The sequence below is a fragment of the Kogia breviceps genome, chromosome 13 (assembly GCF_026419965.1).
Source record: "Kogia breviceps isolate mKogBre1 chromosome 13, mKogBre1 haplotype 1, whole genome shotgun sequence".
NCBI classification, from domain to species: domain Eukaryota; kingdom Metazoa; phylum Chordata; class Mammalia; order Artiodactyla; family Physeteridae; genus Kogia; species Kogia breviceps.
The window spans coordinates 11,093,617-11,108,450 of NC_081322.1; the positions used below are offsets into that span (position 1 = coordinate 11,093,617).

At 48.8% G+C, this 14,834-nt stretch overlaps 1 protein-coding gene across 7 annotated transcripts in view; it reads right to left on the reverse strand.

Annotated features, from left to right (window-relative positions):
* Positions 1–14,834, reverse strand: part of SMAP1 (small ArfGAP 1) — a 220,853-nt gene that overhangs the window by 141,594 nt on the left and 64,425 nt on the right. The window contains exon 1 of one of the 7 annotated variants that reach the window (XM_059083834.2): positions 1,703–2,027. The exons of 4 other annotated variants lie outside the window; for them this stretch is intronic. In XM_059083834.2, coding sequence (XP_058939817.1) covers positions 1,703–1,820 — 118 coding nt within the window. In that variant the 5' untranslated portion in view covers positions 1,821–2,027. Of the gene's footprint in view, positions 1–1,702; positions 2,028–14,834 lie in introns of those variants that run through there. 2 more of the 7 variants (XM_059083833.2, XM_059083835.2) reach the window with 2 other exon arrangements.

The following is a 14,834-nucleotide window of genomic DNA, read 5'->3' on the forward strand; positions in this document are numbered from 1 at the left end:
AAAGTGGTGACCTTTCTAAATCATGACCGTGGTGGTCACGCCTTTCAGGGCACATCCTGGAGCGCCTGGTGCTACTCTCTTCTCTCCCACCTTCTCCACTTCTCAAACACAAACAAACCCACAAACAGAAGACCACACAAAACCAAAATAAAAAAGACATCTATTCAATACGTATCACTGACCTCAGCGGCAACGCGACTAGTGAGCAAAACTAATGCTCCCTAATACCTCCGGTCAGAAGAAGTAACGTTTTGGTCCTGATTTGAGAAGCACCTGATTCTCCTTCTCCCACCCCAAAAAGAGTAAATGGAAACGTCAACATGTGGTAAATAATGGCTTTTTTTAAACCTATAAATTATTTTAGGAAGCATTAGTGAAAATCTGATTTTACAAAATACCTTTTGGCGGCAAGAAACTCGAACAAAAAATATTTTTGAATGATTTCTATACATAAAGGAAGGTAACTACTGAAACTTATTCAATTTTTAATGAAGAGATGTAATGCTTACTAGCATCTCTATCTAACTATGCTACTTATTACTCAAAATGCATACTATAAAACCTCAGCTCCTTCCTTTTTCGGGCCTTTTAAAGGCCCATTTTCCAAGGTTTTACTAGTGCAGTGGTAAGTGAGCAACTGAGCCTCAGTACCGAACAGTGTTCCCCGAAAACCACACACATAATCAATATCAGGTAAACAAATACTAGTGCAATAGTCAGGCGTTTCCAACTCATCACCTGAAAGGTAAATATAAGGTTGGCCCAATCGACCTACTATGATATTGAAAAGTGCTCATCAAATGGTCCAGTTACACAGTCTAGCCACAGGACCTCCGAGTAGCCCAGGAGCTGTAGTAGAGGAACCTGCCGATGCTGTGTGGCTGTCTCATCAAACATTACCTGCCCACGGAGACGTGACTTATTTGTACACTATTGAGGAAGATCAGGAAAGCTACAGGAAAGCTTCAGGAAAGGTCTAGGTCAAACAGTGCAGAAATCTTAAATGACGTTCCCAAAGGCTGGCTGCTGCTCTGGAGAACCCCCGATCTCTCACCAAACCAACCAAACCTACAAATAAGCAAGATTTTACTGCCAAGCCGTAGGACACGTTTGGTTTTTTTAAAACTCTGAAACATTTTTCCCGTGAGATTACTTATAAGACATTAAATATACATCACATCTCCAAAGCCAAAACATACAGGCCAAAAATAGCGCCTCTATTTCAAAGACTGAGGCAGAAGCCCTCCGACTGAACAAACTAAAATTAGGTTCTTCTCGTCTCTGGATCTTGAAACTGCACCTTCAACGTTTAAGGGGCACACAAACCAGTGTCCACATATATACTCCCCCCAACTAAGTGTCGGAGAGAATCGAATTAAAGGCTTCAGGAACAGAAGCCCAGCGTCCAAGAGACTCACATAACGAAATTCTTCCTGGTTCCGGCTAAAAGCCAGACTAGAACACACTACGGATGAATGCCGACGCTCATCGCCCGCCCCGGCTGCCGTACTCAGTGCGCTCCGACCACCGCACCGTCAGCCCTGCCCCGGGCGCCCAGCGCCGCAGCCCGAGCGCAGGACGCGGCCCGCCCGGCGGCCCCACCCGCGGAGGCACCTGCCCGGCCGCCCGCTCGGGCCGTGCCCGGGACGCCGGGGTGTCGCTGAGGGGCCCCGCCCCCGCCCCGAAGGTCACGCCGCGCTACCTTTAGCCTCGCAGTCGGCGCAGTACTTGTTGTCCTCCTCCCTCAGCAGCTTGGACAGGATGAGCTGGTGCTGCTCGTTCAGCTTCTGCGCCTTCTCCCGGCATGAGCGAGTCGCCATCGCGGCGGCGGGGCGGACGCGGGTGGGGGCCGCGCAGCTGGACACGCCGGGCGCCGCCGGGGCCGCGAGAACTCGGCCGTGAAGCGGCGGCGGCGGCGACGGCGGCTGGAACAGGAGGAGGGGCGGCGGCAGCGGCGACCGCGCCGACGTTATCCCGCCTCCTCGCCCGGCCGGCTCCGCACGCACCGCCGAGCCGGCGAGGGGGAGGAGTCGGGGCCGAGGCTTCCGGGCGGCGCCGCCGGAAGGAAGGAGTGGCGCCGGCGCTCTGCGCATGCGCCGGGCCTCCCGGCCAGCCGGGTGCTTCCGCTCCAGGCTTTCGCCCACGTTGTGCTGGGAAGATGCGGCGCGCTGCCCGCGATGGGCTTCCCCGCTTTGCAGATACGGTTATCGCTGGGGGCGTCGGGTCCGACCCGCTAAAGAAAGACCTTTCCATGTGCTTCCTTGCCTCTGCTCTTGCGGCACGACATTGGAAAGGCAGAAGTAATAAGTGATCGGGTGGATTCTTTCATTCAACGTTTCTTCACGGGCACTTTGGAAACAGGCGCCGACCTAGAAGCTAGAGACCCGCATGGAATCAATAGACAAAATCGCCTCTTACGTTGTAGGGGATGTGACGTGTATTTAGGGCCAGCGTTGATTGACGATCAGTCTGTGCCGCGAACTGTTAAGTCGTCTAATCTTTTTAACAGCCCTCTTGATAGTGTTTTCCTCGTGGTGCAGACGAGGACCATGAGGCCCGGAGGAGTGAGGGCACGTGGCCAGGTTACGAGCTGCTCCGTGCAGGAGCTGAGGTTCAGACCCAAAGCAGTAAGGCCTTCCTCCCACAGGGAGGGGAGGGAGCGTGGCCGTGGAACCAAGGGCCCTGGGCCGTGTCGCTTTAAGGAGAAGCTGGATCAACAGTGACCTTTAGGGAAAGAAGACACTCTTGGTTGGAGTCCAGAGCTGCCCAGTTCAGGCCCATGGGATATGAACCCTGGGTGAGGAACTTTGAATGTTTTGGCGTGTTGTGGCTTATTAGCAATTTCTAACATGGGGCTTATGAAATCAGAATAAACATGGGTCTTGCCTGGGTCTTGTGGGGCAGACGCTAAGAAAGGCCCTGGGCAGGAATCTGTGCATTATACGGCCAGTTCCTAGCCCAGGCCCTGCAGAAAGGTGCCACCACCCCCCACCCCAGTGCTCACCTAGCCCCATTTCTGGCACAGAAAAATGTTTGTGGAATTACATTGAATGGTGATGGCAGTGTGGATGCCGAGTAAATGAACAAATTCCAGCTTAAACTGCATGGCTCTAACAAATAGTAACTAGGAGGACATCAGGGTGAGTGCCAATAAACAGAAAAACACTCATGTGGGAGGTAGAAGTTAGGATCCACGTCTTGAAGGCTGGCTTGATTTAGAAGGGGTCCAGGGAGGGAGATTCTGCACAAGAGCAGCAGGTGCAGAGACACAGCGACTTCAAGTAGCTTGGAAAACAGGTGCGAGGACGGGGTGCTACTTAAGATAAGTGAGAGACGAGGCTGGCTAAGTCAGGTGCAGCAGGATTGAAGGAAGCTTACCACCCCACACAAAGCAAACTGGCCTCGATGCAGTTCACAATAGAAAAGCTGTAGATTCTTCAACTAGGAGAGTAGCGTGGAGAAAAAGGGGGGAGGGTGTTTTGGGAAAGTCAGTCCAGCAGTAAGCAGTTAACAAACATTATTTTTTAGTGTCTTTTCCCTCAGAAAATTCCCCCACTGCAAGGATTCAGAAAAGAAAGAAGAAAAAAAAAAAGGCTTACCACCAAGAAATGATCTACATGATGGATTGAAGGGGTACAAAAATGTCTAATAGAAATATGATGCATGCCACATATGTACTTTCAAATATTCTAGTAGCCACTTTAAAGACAGAAAACGGAACAGGTGACATTAATTTTAATAGTACATTTTATTTATTCCAGTGTATCCAAAATACTATCATTTCAACATGTGAGTAATTTAAAAAATTATTAGTGAGATATTTTTGCATTCTCTTTTTCATATTGTCTTCAAAATCCAGTGTGTATTCTACACTTAACAGCTTCTTTCAACTTGGACTAGCTGTACTTCAGGGTTTAGTGGCCACATGAGGCTCATGGCTATATGATCGGACAGCCCTGCTCTAGCTGGTGAGCCCAGAGGCATGAAAAATCTGACTTCAGGTTGATTGCCTTTTACAGATGTAGTAAGAAGAACAGAAAAGAAAAGAAGAGACTGGTACCAAAAACAACTCTGCGTTCACATATCAACATTTATTAAACAACTTTTTTCCAGTTCTCTGATCATCAGATGCTTACAGTCTATCTAGGGTGAGAGACAAACGTGAATAGAAGAATGAAGTAGTAGTCTGCAGCAAATCTAAAGTGCCCTGGGAGCCAAAGGGGCAGAACAGCAGGAGAGGAATTGGAAGAACTGGGGAAGGCTTCACCAAGTATGTGATGCTTAAACTTGGTTTTAACAGATGTAGGAAGTTTTCAAGTGAATAGGGGTAGAGAGGAGGAAAGGGGACCGTTCGAAACAAAATATATATGGACTTCTGAAAGTGCAACGTCTGTGCTGGAAGTGGTGGGCCTGGGAGGGACAGGAACCTAGCATGTGAATGCATGAAACAAATCAAGGTGAAGAAGATGAGCCAGGAGGTTAAGAGCTTTGTAGTCAAACGACATAGTTGGAATTTTTCCCTCTGGGCATACAGAGCCTCCGGAAGCATTTACACTGAGACCTGATTAGCTTTGTTTTCTGTAACAACAGTGGCAAGCTAGAGAACGTGGATGGGGGAAAATGTTATCAGGACAACAGATTACAGACCGGGTTGCAAAAACAGTCCAAAGAAGATATGCTGAGCTTATTTTAAGCCAGTAGCATAGAGTTTGGGAGAGACAGAATCAAATGGTACTTTAAAATTAGAAGTAGCAAGATTTGGCAGCTGTTTGTAGGGGTCGAGAGGAAGGAGGTGAGGAAAACACCGAGGTTTCTAAGTCGGGAGACAGGTACACGGTAATGCCGTAAGCCAGCTCAAAATAGAAGGGACAGCACAGATTTGGGGTCGGAGGAGAAAAGTTATTTGCTTGAGGGCGTGTTCAGTTTAAGGTGTCCCTAGGTCTAATGGGACTCCGCATAGCTACTTCTGGAGCTCTGTCTAAAGAGAAGCTGGCGCTGGTCATTGGGCGTCATCTGCATTTAAATGGTCGTAGGAGCCAAAGGGTAGATGAGATCCCTTGGGAGAAAGAGTGTAGCCAAAAGAGTCCCGGGACTTCCTTTGTGGAGCAGTGTTTAAGAATCTACCTGCCAGTGCAGGGGACACAGGTTCGATCCCTACTCCGGGAAGATCCCACATGCCGTAGAGCAACTAAGCCCGTGCGCCACAGCTACCGAGCCTGCTCTCTAGAGCCCGCGAGCCACAACTACTGAGCCCACGTGCCACAACTACTGAGCCGCACGCCTAGAGCCTGTGCTCCACAACCAGAGAAGCCACCGCAATGAGAAGCCCGCGCTCTCTGCAACTAGAGAAAGCCTGCGCGCAGCAACGAAGACCCAACGCAGCCAAAAATAAATAAATAAATAATAAATAAATTAATTTTTTTTTAAAAAAACGAGTCCCAAGGACAAAACGCTAGGGATGGCCAACTAAATGAGTGGACAGAGAACAGTGAACCGTTGAAGAGAGAGGTGAAGTGTGGCCAGGAAGAGAACCAGAGGCCACGCAAGGAGGGGTTTCTGAGAAGTAAGGGTGCACACGAAAGCCAGCTGCTCCGGAAAAGTCACTTATTTCAGTTTCAGGCAACACACACAGCATGTAGTCGCAGGTCTGTACCGTTCACTGTTTTCCTGCTTAACTGGCCGTTAGCCAGGAACAAGAGAAGAGAAATGGCCTGCTGAGGCTTCCCAGGGGGCTGTGAGTGTCTGGTGTTTCGACAAACTGTTGAGGTAGGGGTGGAGATGGTTAGAAGGGAAAAGAAAGAAGAAGATGTAGGTACATGGGTAGGAAGCAGTGCTAGCATGCATGAACCGTGGAGGGTGCAGGAAGGGAGGTGTCCGAGCTGAGTGTGGGAGCAGCCGAGTGACCACGGGCTCCTTGGGGCCAGAGGTGATCAGGCGTCCTTAGGAAATAGATGCCGACAGCTGAAGAGGACAGTGTCTATGAGAACTCTCAGGGAGGGACAGAAGGGGTACCGACGATGGGGTCTAGGATGTCAGGGTGTCTGTGGATGCTTGGTGGCTGGGGAGTGAGGTTGAGGGTTTGTGTCTGCAGATTCTTAGAGAGCGGAGGTCCCTTTCAGCTCTAAAATTCTGTTTCCCGTTGGAGGAAAGAGATGAGGAGCAATCTAGAGGGTCTGAACACAGTGGAGCCAGTGTTCCACAGTAAAAGAGGGAAAGTGGCAGGGTGGGGAAGTGAATCCGGCCGGAGCGCCATGGACGACAGGGAGCCACACGTGAGGTGCGGGTGGAGCGTCTGCTAAGAGCCGTGAGGACGAGGATAAGAGTAGTAAGAGCCACTGGGCACTGATAATCCCCACACCAACCCTGGCGGTAAATCTTACCATCTCACTATTCGTACTGGGAAACATCAGCCAGGATGGGCGAATTCACGCCGAGCAATACATAACCCCCAAATCCCAGTGGCTGCAAACAACATGGTGATGCCACGTGTGACTTGGGTTGGTGGGCGCTGGACTCACTCAGGGACCAGACAACTCTGCCATCTTTCGGGGAAAAGGCAAGACGGCGATGGCTTACAGGCTCCTCCCCAGGAATGACATGTCTGCTCGCACTCTCAACTCACTGGCCAAAGCAAGCGCGTGGCCCCTCCTAATCCCAGGGGGACCAACGGCGCAAGCCTGCCACGCACCGAGAAGGAAAAACGGAATTCTCACCGACCAGCCCAGAAAATGGGGCTCAGAGATGCTGAGTACTTGGATGAAAGTTGCCTCGCTATTAAGTAGCATAACTGGCATGTGTGTTCCAGTCCTTTCTGGCGTTAAGGCCCTGCTCTCTTCAGAAGCTGCACAACACACTCCCGTCCCCGTCCCCCAGGATGGAAACCAGTAGAACAAAGTTAGATCCAGCAACGATGATAGTTAAAAAGAGAGGCCAAGTGTACTGAGGCCAGAGGAACACACACACGCACGCGCACGCGCACAGGCGTGTGCACGCGCACACACACGGCGATACATAAGCAAACACAACATAGACACCCACAAAGAGAGGAAACCCAGGAAAGACCCAGATTTTAATTATTTTTGTTTCGTTTCCAGCGTTACATCAGTTACATCGGCATGTCTGGGGTTCCTGCAATCGCCCACCTGGTATGTGGTGCACTCTCCATCGACGTCGAGGGGCCAGTGGACTCTCCTCGGTGCACCGAGTGTGGTCTGTGCCGCAGGTGTGTGACTTCCAGACGCTCCCTCCCACCCGCCTCCAGAAGGGAGTTGTTCCCAAAGGTGCGGGATTGAGCGAGTGTCTGTTACACAAGAACCCACAGCATCGCACTGCTCAAGGTGGGAAAGCACAATTTCCAAATTCTTCTTTTTTTAATTGAACTGTAGTTGATTTACAATGTTGTGTTAATTTCAGGTGTACAGCAAAGTGACTCAGTTATACACACACACACACACACACACACACATATATATATATATATACATATATATATATATATATATGTATATATATATATATATATAGGGCTTCCCTGGTGGCGCAGTGGTTGAGAGTCTGCCTGCCGATGCAGGAGACACGGGTTCGTGCCCTGGTCCGGGAGGATCCCACATGCCGCGGAGCGGCTGGGCCTGTGAACCATGGCCGCTGAGCAAAAAAAAAAGAAATATAACTTTTTCTCAAGTCTTTAAAAAAATATTTTATTTATTTATTTAGGCTGCGCCAGGTCTTAGTTGCAGCACACAGGATCTTTTAGTTGCGGCATGAGGGCTCTCAGTTGTGGCACATATGTGGGATCTAGTTCCCCAACCAGGGATCGAACCCGGATCCCCTACATTGGGAGCTTGGAGTCTTACCCACTGGACCACCAGGGAGGTCCCAAGAAACATAACTTTTTTTTTTTTTTTTTTTTTTTGCGGTATGCGGGCCTCTCACTGTTGTGGCCTCTCCCGTTGCGGAGCACAGGCTCCGGACGCGCAGGCCCAGCGGCCATGGCTCACGGGCTTAGTTGCTCCGCGGCATGTGGGATCTTCCCGGACCGGGGCACGAACCCGTGTCTCCTGCATCGGCAGGCGGATTTTCAACCACTGCGCCACCAGGGAAGCCCGAAACATAACTTTTTAAGCAACTTTGAAAAGAGGGAATCCATTACACAAAAACATGTTTATATTACTCTTAATCCGCTTCCAGTCCTGATCAAGTTTTATTTAGTGTTTTCCCTTTTCCCCACTTAATATTAGATTTTACAGAGTTTCTGCATTTCAACTTAGGAAGAACAATTTTAAGTAATCAGAAACGCATGGTCAACTTTAAGATTTAAAACAATCACAAGAATAACAGCAAAGCTGGTCTGGGATGAGCTGTAGTCAGGTACTCTGCTTTCACATGTTGGCCTTGGCAGTAATATAATACAACCCAACCAGGCCTGTTATTTGAGGGAAGACTCAAAGATAAGTGAATAAAGGCAATGCCATCTTGTTAAGCAGGAGACACAAACACAAGTCGAAAGCTGTGTGTTCCACCTTTGTTAAGGTGTTCTGGGCATTTATTGGTTTTGCCCTCCCAGAATCCAGCCCCACCTCTGCCTGGAGAAGTGCCCCGATTTTCCTCGGGGGAACTATCCCCTTCCGCTATTTTTCTTTAAAATAAATTTATTTATTTTTGGCCGCATTGGGTCTTCGATGCTGTGCACGCGCTTTTCTCTAGTTGCGGCGAGTGGGGGCTACTCTTCGTTGCGGTGCACAGGCTTCTCATTGCGGTGGCTTCTCTTGTTGCGGAGCACGGGCTCTAGGAGCAAGGGCTTCAGTAGTTGTGGCTCGCAGGCTCAGTAGTTGTGGCTCGTGGGCTCTAGAGCGCAGGCTCAGTAGTTGTGCCACACAGGCTTAGTTGCTCCGCGGCACGTGGGATCTTCCCACACCAGGGCTTGGACCCGTGTCCCCTGCATTGGCAGGCGGATTCTTAACCACTGTGCCACCAGGGAAGCCCTCCCCTTCCGCTACTGAATCCAGTTTTGAAGGAGGGGCTGTCAGCCAAGGTCCCTGTACCTCCCGAGGGCATGTGACTAAATTAGGCCATTCAGATACTTTCCTCTTATAAGTTGAGCTGGAGAGGAGTACCCCAAAGATAGAGACAGCTGGGGGTGGATCACCCCTGCAGAGTTCTGTTCACCTGTTTGATCCTGCTTCTGGCATCCTCACAGCTGCGTAACCCCTGTCCTTTCTGGAGACTGGCTCTGTAGCTTTCCTGTGGATTCCTTGACTGCCCCAGTAAGTCTGCCAATGCGTTCCTCTTTTGTTTGTTAGATATAAAAAGTCAAACTAAAACTGATTTATGTGGAGCACCAAAATTACTGATAATGAGCCGCGTACCATTTGGTGGAAATGGAGGGGGCGTGTTCTTGGAGAACTCAGCTTCTTTTCCTAGCCTTTATTTACTTTTTAAAATTTTTTATTCTATATTGGAGTATACTTACTTGATTAACAATGTTGCAGGGACTTCCCTGGTGATCCAGTGGCTAAGACTCCGCACTCCCAGTGCAGGGCGCCCGGATTCCATCCCTGGTCAGGGAACTAGATCCCACATGCCACAACTAAGAGTTTGCATACTGCAACTAAAGGTCCCACACATGGCAACGAAGATCCCCTGTGCTGCAACTAAGACCCAGCGCAGCCAAATAAATAAATATTTTTTTTAAAAAAACAATGTTGTGATAGTTTCAGGTGTACAGCAAAGTGATTCATTTATACATATATATGTATCTATTCTTTTTCAAGTTATTTTCCCGTTTAGGTTATTACAGATTATTGAGCAGAGTTCCATGTGCTATACAGTAGGTCCTTGTTGGTTACCTATTTTAAATATAGTAGTGTGTATATGTCAATCCCAAACTACTAATCTATCCCTCCCCCACCCCCCAGTCTTTAAAGGAACCCATTCCTTTTCTTCCAGGCCTTTGAGGTTTGGTAACCTTGGTGGAGTGAAACATTTTATACACGAAATTTTCTGTTGTTCTCCTTCTTGACCTTCTTACCAAAATGGTGTGTATAATCTCAGTAATTTAAAACTAAAAGTAGCATCATTTTTTAGGACGAAGGGAAAGGAAATAGGCATAGGTTTATTTTTAATTGTCTTACAATATTATTTATCCTTTACCACCTTAGGAGAGGCAGAAATTTCTTAGGACACAAGATGCACTGAGCATAAAGGAAAAAAAAATCGAAAATCTGAGTTCATTAAAATTTAGAAGTTCTTCTCTTCAGAGACACCATTAAGAAAATGAAAGGGCACTGTACACATTAAACTTACACAATGTTTATGGTGAACATTGCATGTCGAGTTATATTTCAAAAAGCTGGAAAAAGGGAATATAAAATTTGAAAAATATATTTTAAAAAAGAAAATAGGGCTTCCCTGGTGGCGCAGTGGTTGAGAATCCGCCTGCCGATGCAGGCAGGGGACACGGGTTCGTGCCCCGGTCCGGGAAGATCCCACGTGCCGCAGAGCGGCTGGGCCCGTGAGCCACGGCCGCTGAGCCTGCGCGTCCGGAGCCTGTGCTCCGCAACGGGAGAGGCCACAACAGTGAGAGGCCCGCCTAGCACACACACAAAATAAAACCAAAAAAAAAAAAAAAAAAAAAAAGAAAAGAAAGAGGCAAGCTATAGATTTGGAGAAATACAAAGAAATACATGAGAAATACAAAGAAATACATGATATTCTGACTATATAAGAAACTCCTGCAAATCAACAGTAAAATGACAAACAATCCATTAAAAATGGCAGAAGGGGCTTCCCTGGTGGCGCAGTGGTTGAGAGTCCGCCTGCCGATGCAGGGGACACGGGTTCGTGCCCCGGTCCGGGAAGATCCCACATGCCGCGGAGCGGCTGGGCCCGTGAGCCATGGCCGCTGAGCCTGCGCGTCCGGAGCCTGTGCTCCGCAACGGGAGAGGCCACAGCAGTGAGACGCCCGCGTACCACAAAAAAAAAAAAAAAAAAAATGGCAGAAGACTTAAAGAGACGTGTCAAAAAGAAGATACATGAATGACCAATAAACACGTGAAAAAGTGTTCACATCACTAGTCATTAAGGGAATGTAAATAAGTAGGTTGTGAAGCAAGTGGTCCTGTATTGCTAGTGGGAGTATGGGATGTTATAGCCATTTTTAAGAACTATTTGTCAGATAAACATATACTTCTCTTGTGACCCAGCAATTTCACTCCAAGAGAAATGAAAAAATATATTTGCTCAACGACTTACATAAGAATGTTCATAAAGCTTAATTTATGATACCCACACCTGGAAACAACATACCTGTCCCTAAACAAGGGACTGGATAAACAAAGAATAGTATATTTATGCAATGGAATACTACTCAGCAATTACTGTGCACAAAACATGGGTGAATCTCAAAACCTGAATGCAGACTAAATGAGCCCGACACAGAGGGTAAAACTGTATGATTCCATTTTTTTAAAAAATAAATTTATTTATTTATCTATGGCTGCATTGGGGCTTCGTTGCCGCGCGCGGGCCTTCTCTAGTTGCGGCGAGCGGGGGCTACTCTTCGTTGTGGTAGGTGGGCTTCTCATTGCGGTGGCTTCTCTTGTTGCGGAGCACAGGCTCTAGGTGCGCGAGCTCAGTAGTTGTGGCTCGCGGGCTTTGTTGCTCCGCGGCATGTGGGATCTTCCCAGACCAGGGCTCGAACCCGTGTCCTCTGCATTGGCAGGCGGATTCTTTACCACTACGCCACCAGGGAAGTCCCTGTATGGTTCCATTTATTTGAAGTTCTAGATCAGACAAAATGAATATAAGGCAATAGAAATCAGAACCATAGTTGTCTGGGGAGGGAGCAGGGGTAGGGGCACAGGTAGGAGTTTCTGGGGTGATGTAAATGTTTTGTATCTTAATCAGGGTGGTGGTGTATGTGGTTATATACACAGGTGTTGTCAACACTCATTCAACTATATCCCTAAGAGCTTTACATTTTATTATACATAAATTATATCTCAATAGAAAGAGTATTGAAAAAAAGGGTATTGGGGGACTTTATACCATACGGAGCATAATTTGGTTTCATTTGTTCCCATTATTCTTGATTCTGTGCTGAGAATTTCCCCCTCTCCTTCCTAGAAACCCTGCTCTCAGCACTTCTACTCTGAGGCGCTAGCACAAAAGTCCTACCCTGGCTCGTGGCCAGAGCTACAGACCTTGAAAGCCACTCCCGAGGGGCTCAGAGAATTTTCCAGGGTCTCTTTTCCATCACCCTCTTCAAACCTTCCATCTCCTCTGGAGCCCTAGCTTCCATCCAATCAGCTCCCACCCAGAATTTACATCTCGGCCTGGACACTTTGCACTGGGAGCTCCTCTGACTGTTTGCTCAGTTAATTAGAGGCCAAAACAACGTTTCCTTCTCTCCATGGTGCTGCCTCTCGGGCATCTCCCTGCTCCCCCACCCCACCCCAGGTGCACGTGTGGGCGAGCTGCCCTACCCCCTCGCCCAACCCAGACCCCCCAGACTCTGCAACCCAGCGGCCGTGGCTGGCTTCTCGGTAGAGGGGACCCTCCGAGGGCTTCAGGCCTCTCCCACCAGCTGCATTCTACATCTCCAAGTGCCCACTGACCATGTCCACTGGGAGAGCCTGGCTGCGTGGAGAAATCTGTGTCTTCAGATTCGGGCCCTGCCTCCCGCCTCCCCGCCTCTGAGCTGCCGTCCGCCTCCCCGCCTCTGAGCTGGCATCTCCGTTAGCCCGGTCACCTGGCTCCAGACCTCAGAGGCACCTTTGATCCATTCCAGGTAAGTGAAATGTCCGATAAATGACCTATGCACTTCATTTCTTTCGAAAAAATGTCTCCCGTGATTTGGCTCATCAGCCCCTCGCACTCAGACGGGCCTCTTTGTTTCCATTCTTTCCCTGACCCTAATTCACCCAATGCCATTTTCTTAGACTCTGCAGACATCACATCAAAGGGCAGCGTCATCAACTTTTCATCAGCTCCAGGCAGATGAAGTAGCCGAAAAGACCAAAAGTGCCCAAGGTACCAGCAGGTACACTGAGCGTCCTTTTTTCCATCCATCCATTCATTCTTCATTCATTCCACAAAACTATTTTGAGCATGAACTATACACTAGGCACTAGAGACATATCCCCGAGTAAAAAAGATACGCTTTCTGTTCTTAAGTACCTCACAGTCTAGCGGAGAAGACAGACAATAATCAAATAGTGACACAAATAATGCTATGAAGGACAGGAGCATAGTGCTATGAGGGCATGAAAAAGGGACATTTGGCCCCCGTCATGGAAACCTCCAAGCAAAGCCAGAACTGAGCTGACAGCTAAAAGGTTAATCGGCACACATTTGCAGCAACATGGGTGGACCCAGAGATGATCATACTCAGTGAAGGAAGTCAAACAGAGAGAGCCAAATACCACGCGATGTCACTTATACGTGGAATCTAAAACAGGACACAAATGAACTTACCTATGGAACAGAAAACAGACTCACAGACTAGAGGACAGACTTGCGGTTGCCAAGGGGGAGGGGGTCGTGGGAGGGAGGGACTGGGAGTTTGGGGTTAGCGGATGTAAGCTAGTATCTATTGGATGCACAAACAACAAGGCCCTACTGTAGAGCACAGGGAACTCTATTCAACACGCTGTGGTGAACCACAATGGGAAGGAATATTTGCAAACAGAGTGTATGCATGTATAACTGAGTCACTTTGCTGTGCAGCAGAAGCCGGCAGATTTGAATAAAATAAATAAATTGAATAAAATAAACTTTTAGAAAAGATTAATAGGCGTAGACGGGTGTCTGTGTTGGGGAGGGGTTGGAAACATGGAACAGCCATTGTTCCGGGACGTAACGAAAGACATGTGGAGAGTGTGAGCCCATAAGTGGCAGCCCCAATCACCCTCCCCTTTACTCTTTTTTTTTTTTTTTTTTTTTTTTTCCCCCGATACGTGGGCCTCTCACCGTTGTGGCCTCTCCCGTTGCGGAGCACAGGCTCCGGACGTGCAGGCTCAGCGGCCACGGCTCACGGGCCCAGCCGCTCCGCGGCACGTGGGATCCTCCCGGACCGGGGCACGAACCCGCGTCCCCTGCATCGGCAGGCGGACTCTCAACCACTGCGCCACCAGGAAAGCCCCCCTTTACTCTTCACAGGCATTCTCCCCAGTAAACGTCTTTCACGTCTAATCCCATCTTTAGCAGCTGCTTCTTGGAGAGCTCAGATTGACGCAGCCTTTCTGGCCGCGAGTGTCATTTCAGCCTTCATCCCAAGAGCTATAGGAAATTATCGGAGTGTTTCAAACCCAGGACTGACGTGATCGGACTTCTGTCTGAGAAACAACTGCTCCTGGCAGCAGGGGAGGCAGCAGACTGGAGGCAGGGGCAGCAGTCAGGCATCCTTGGCGCAGGTCTGGACGCGATGGTGATGACTGGTGGCTGTGCAGATGGTCAGCGGTGCGTGGACTGGAGAAGCACTGAGAAGGTGAAATCAACGAGACCTGGCGACGGACAGCGGGCAGGACGGGAGAAGAAGGGATCGAGAACGACCCTGCAGTGAGCACGTTCTGGAGACGTAACCTGCAACAATGAGATTCTAGCTACGGGCACTGTGCTGTCTATTTGAAATCTGCTAAGCAGGTAGAACTTCAATGCGATCAGCACAGAAACGAAGGAGAGGAAGAGAGAAATTGGGAACTACGTGAGGTGATGGATAGGTTAATGAGATTACGGTGCGTATTTCACAATGTATACATAGAGCAAATCATCTAGTTGGACCCGTAAATATACACAATTTTAAATTGTTAATTATATCTCAAAGCTGGGGCGAGGGG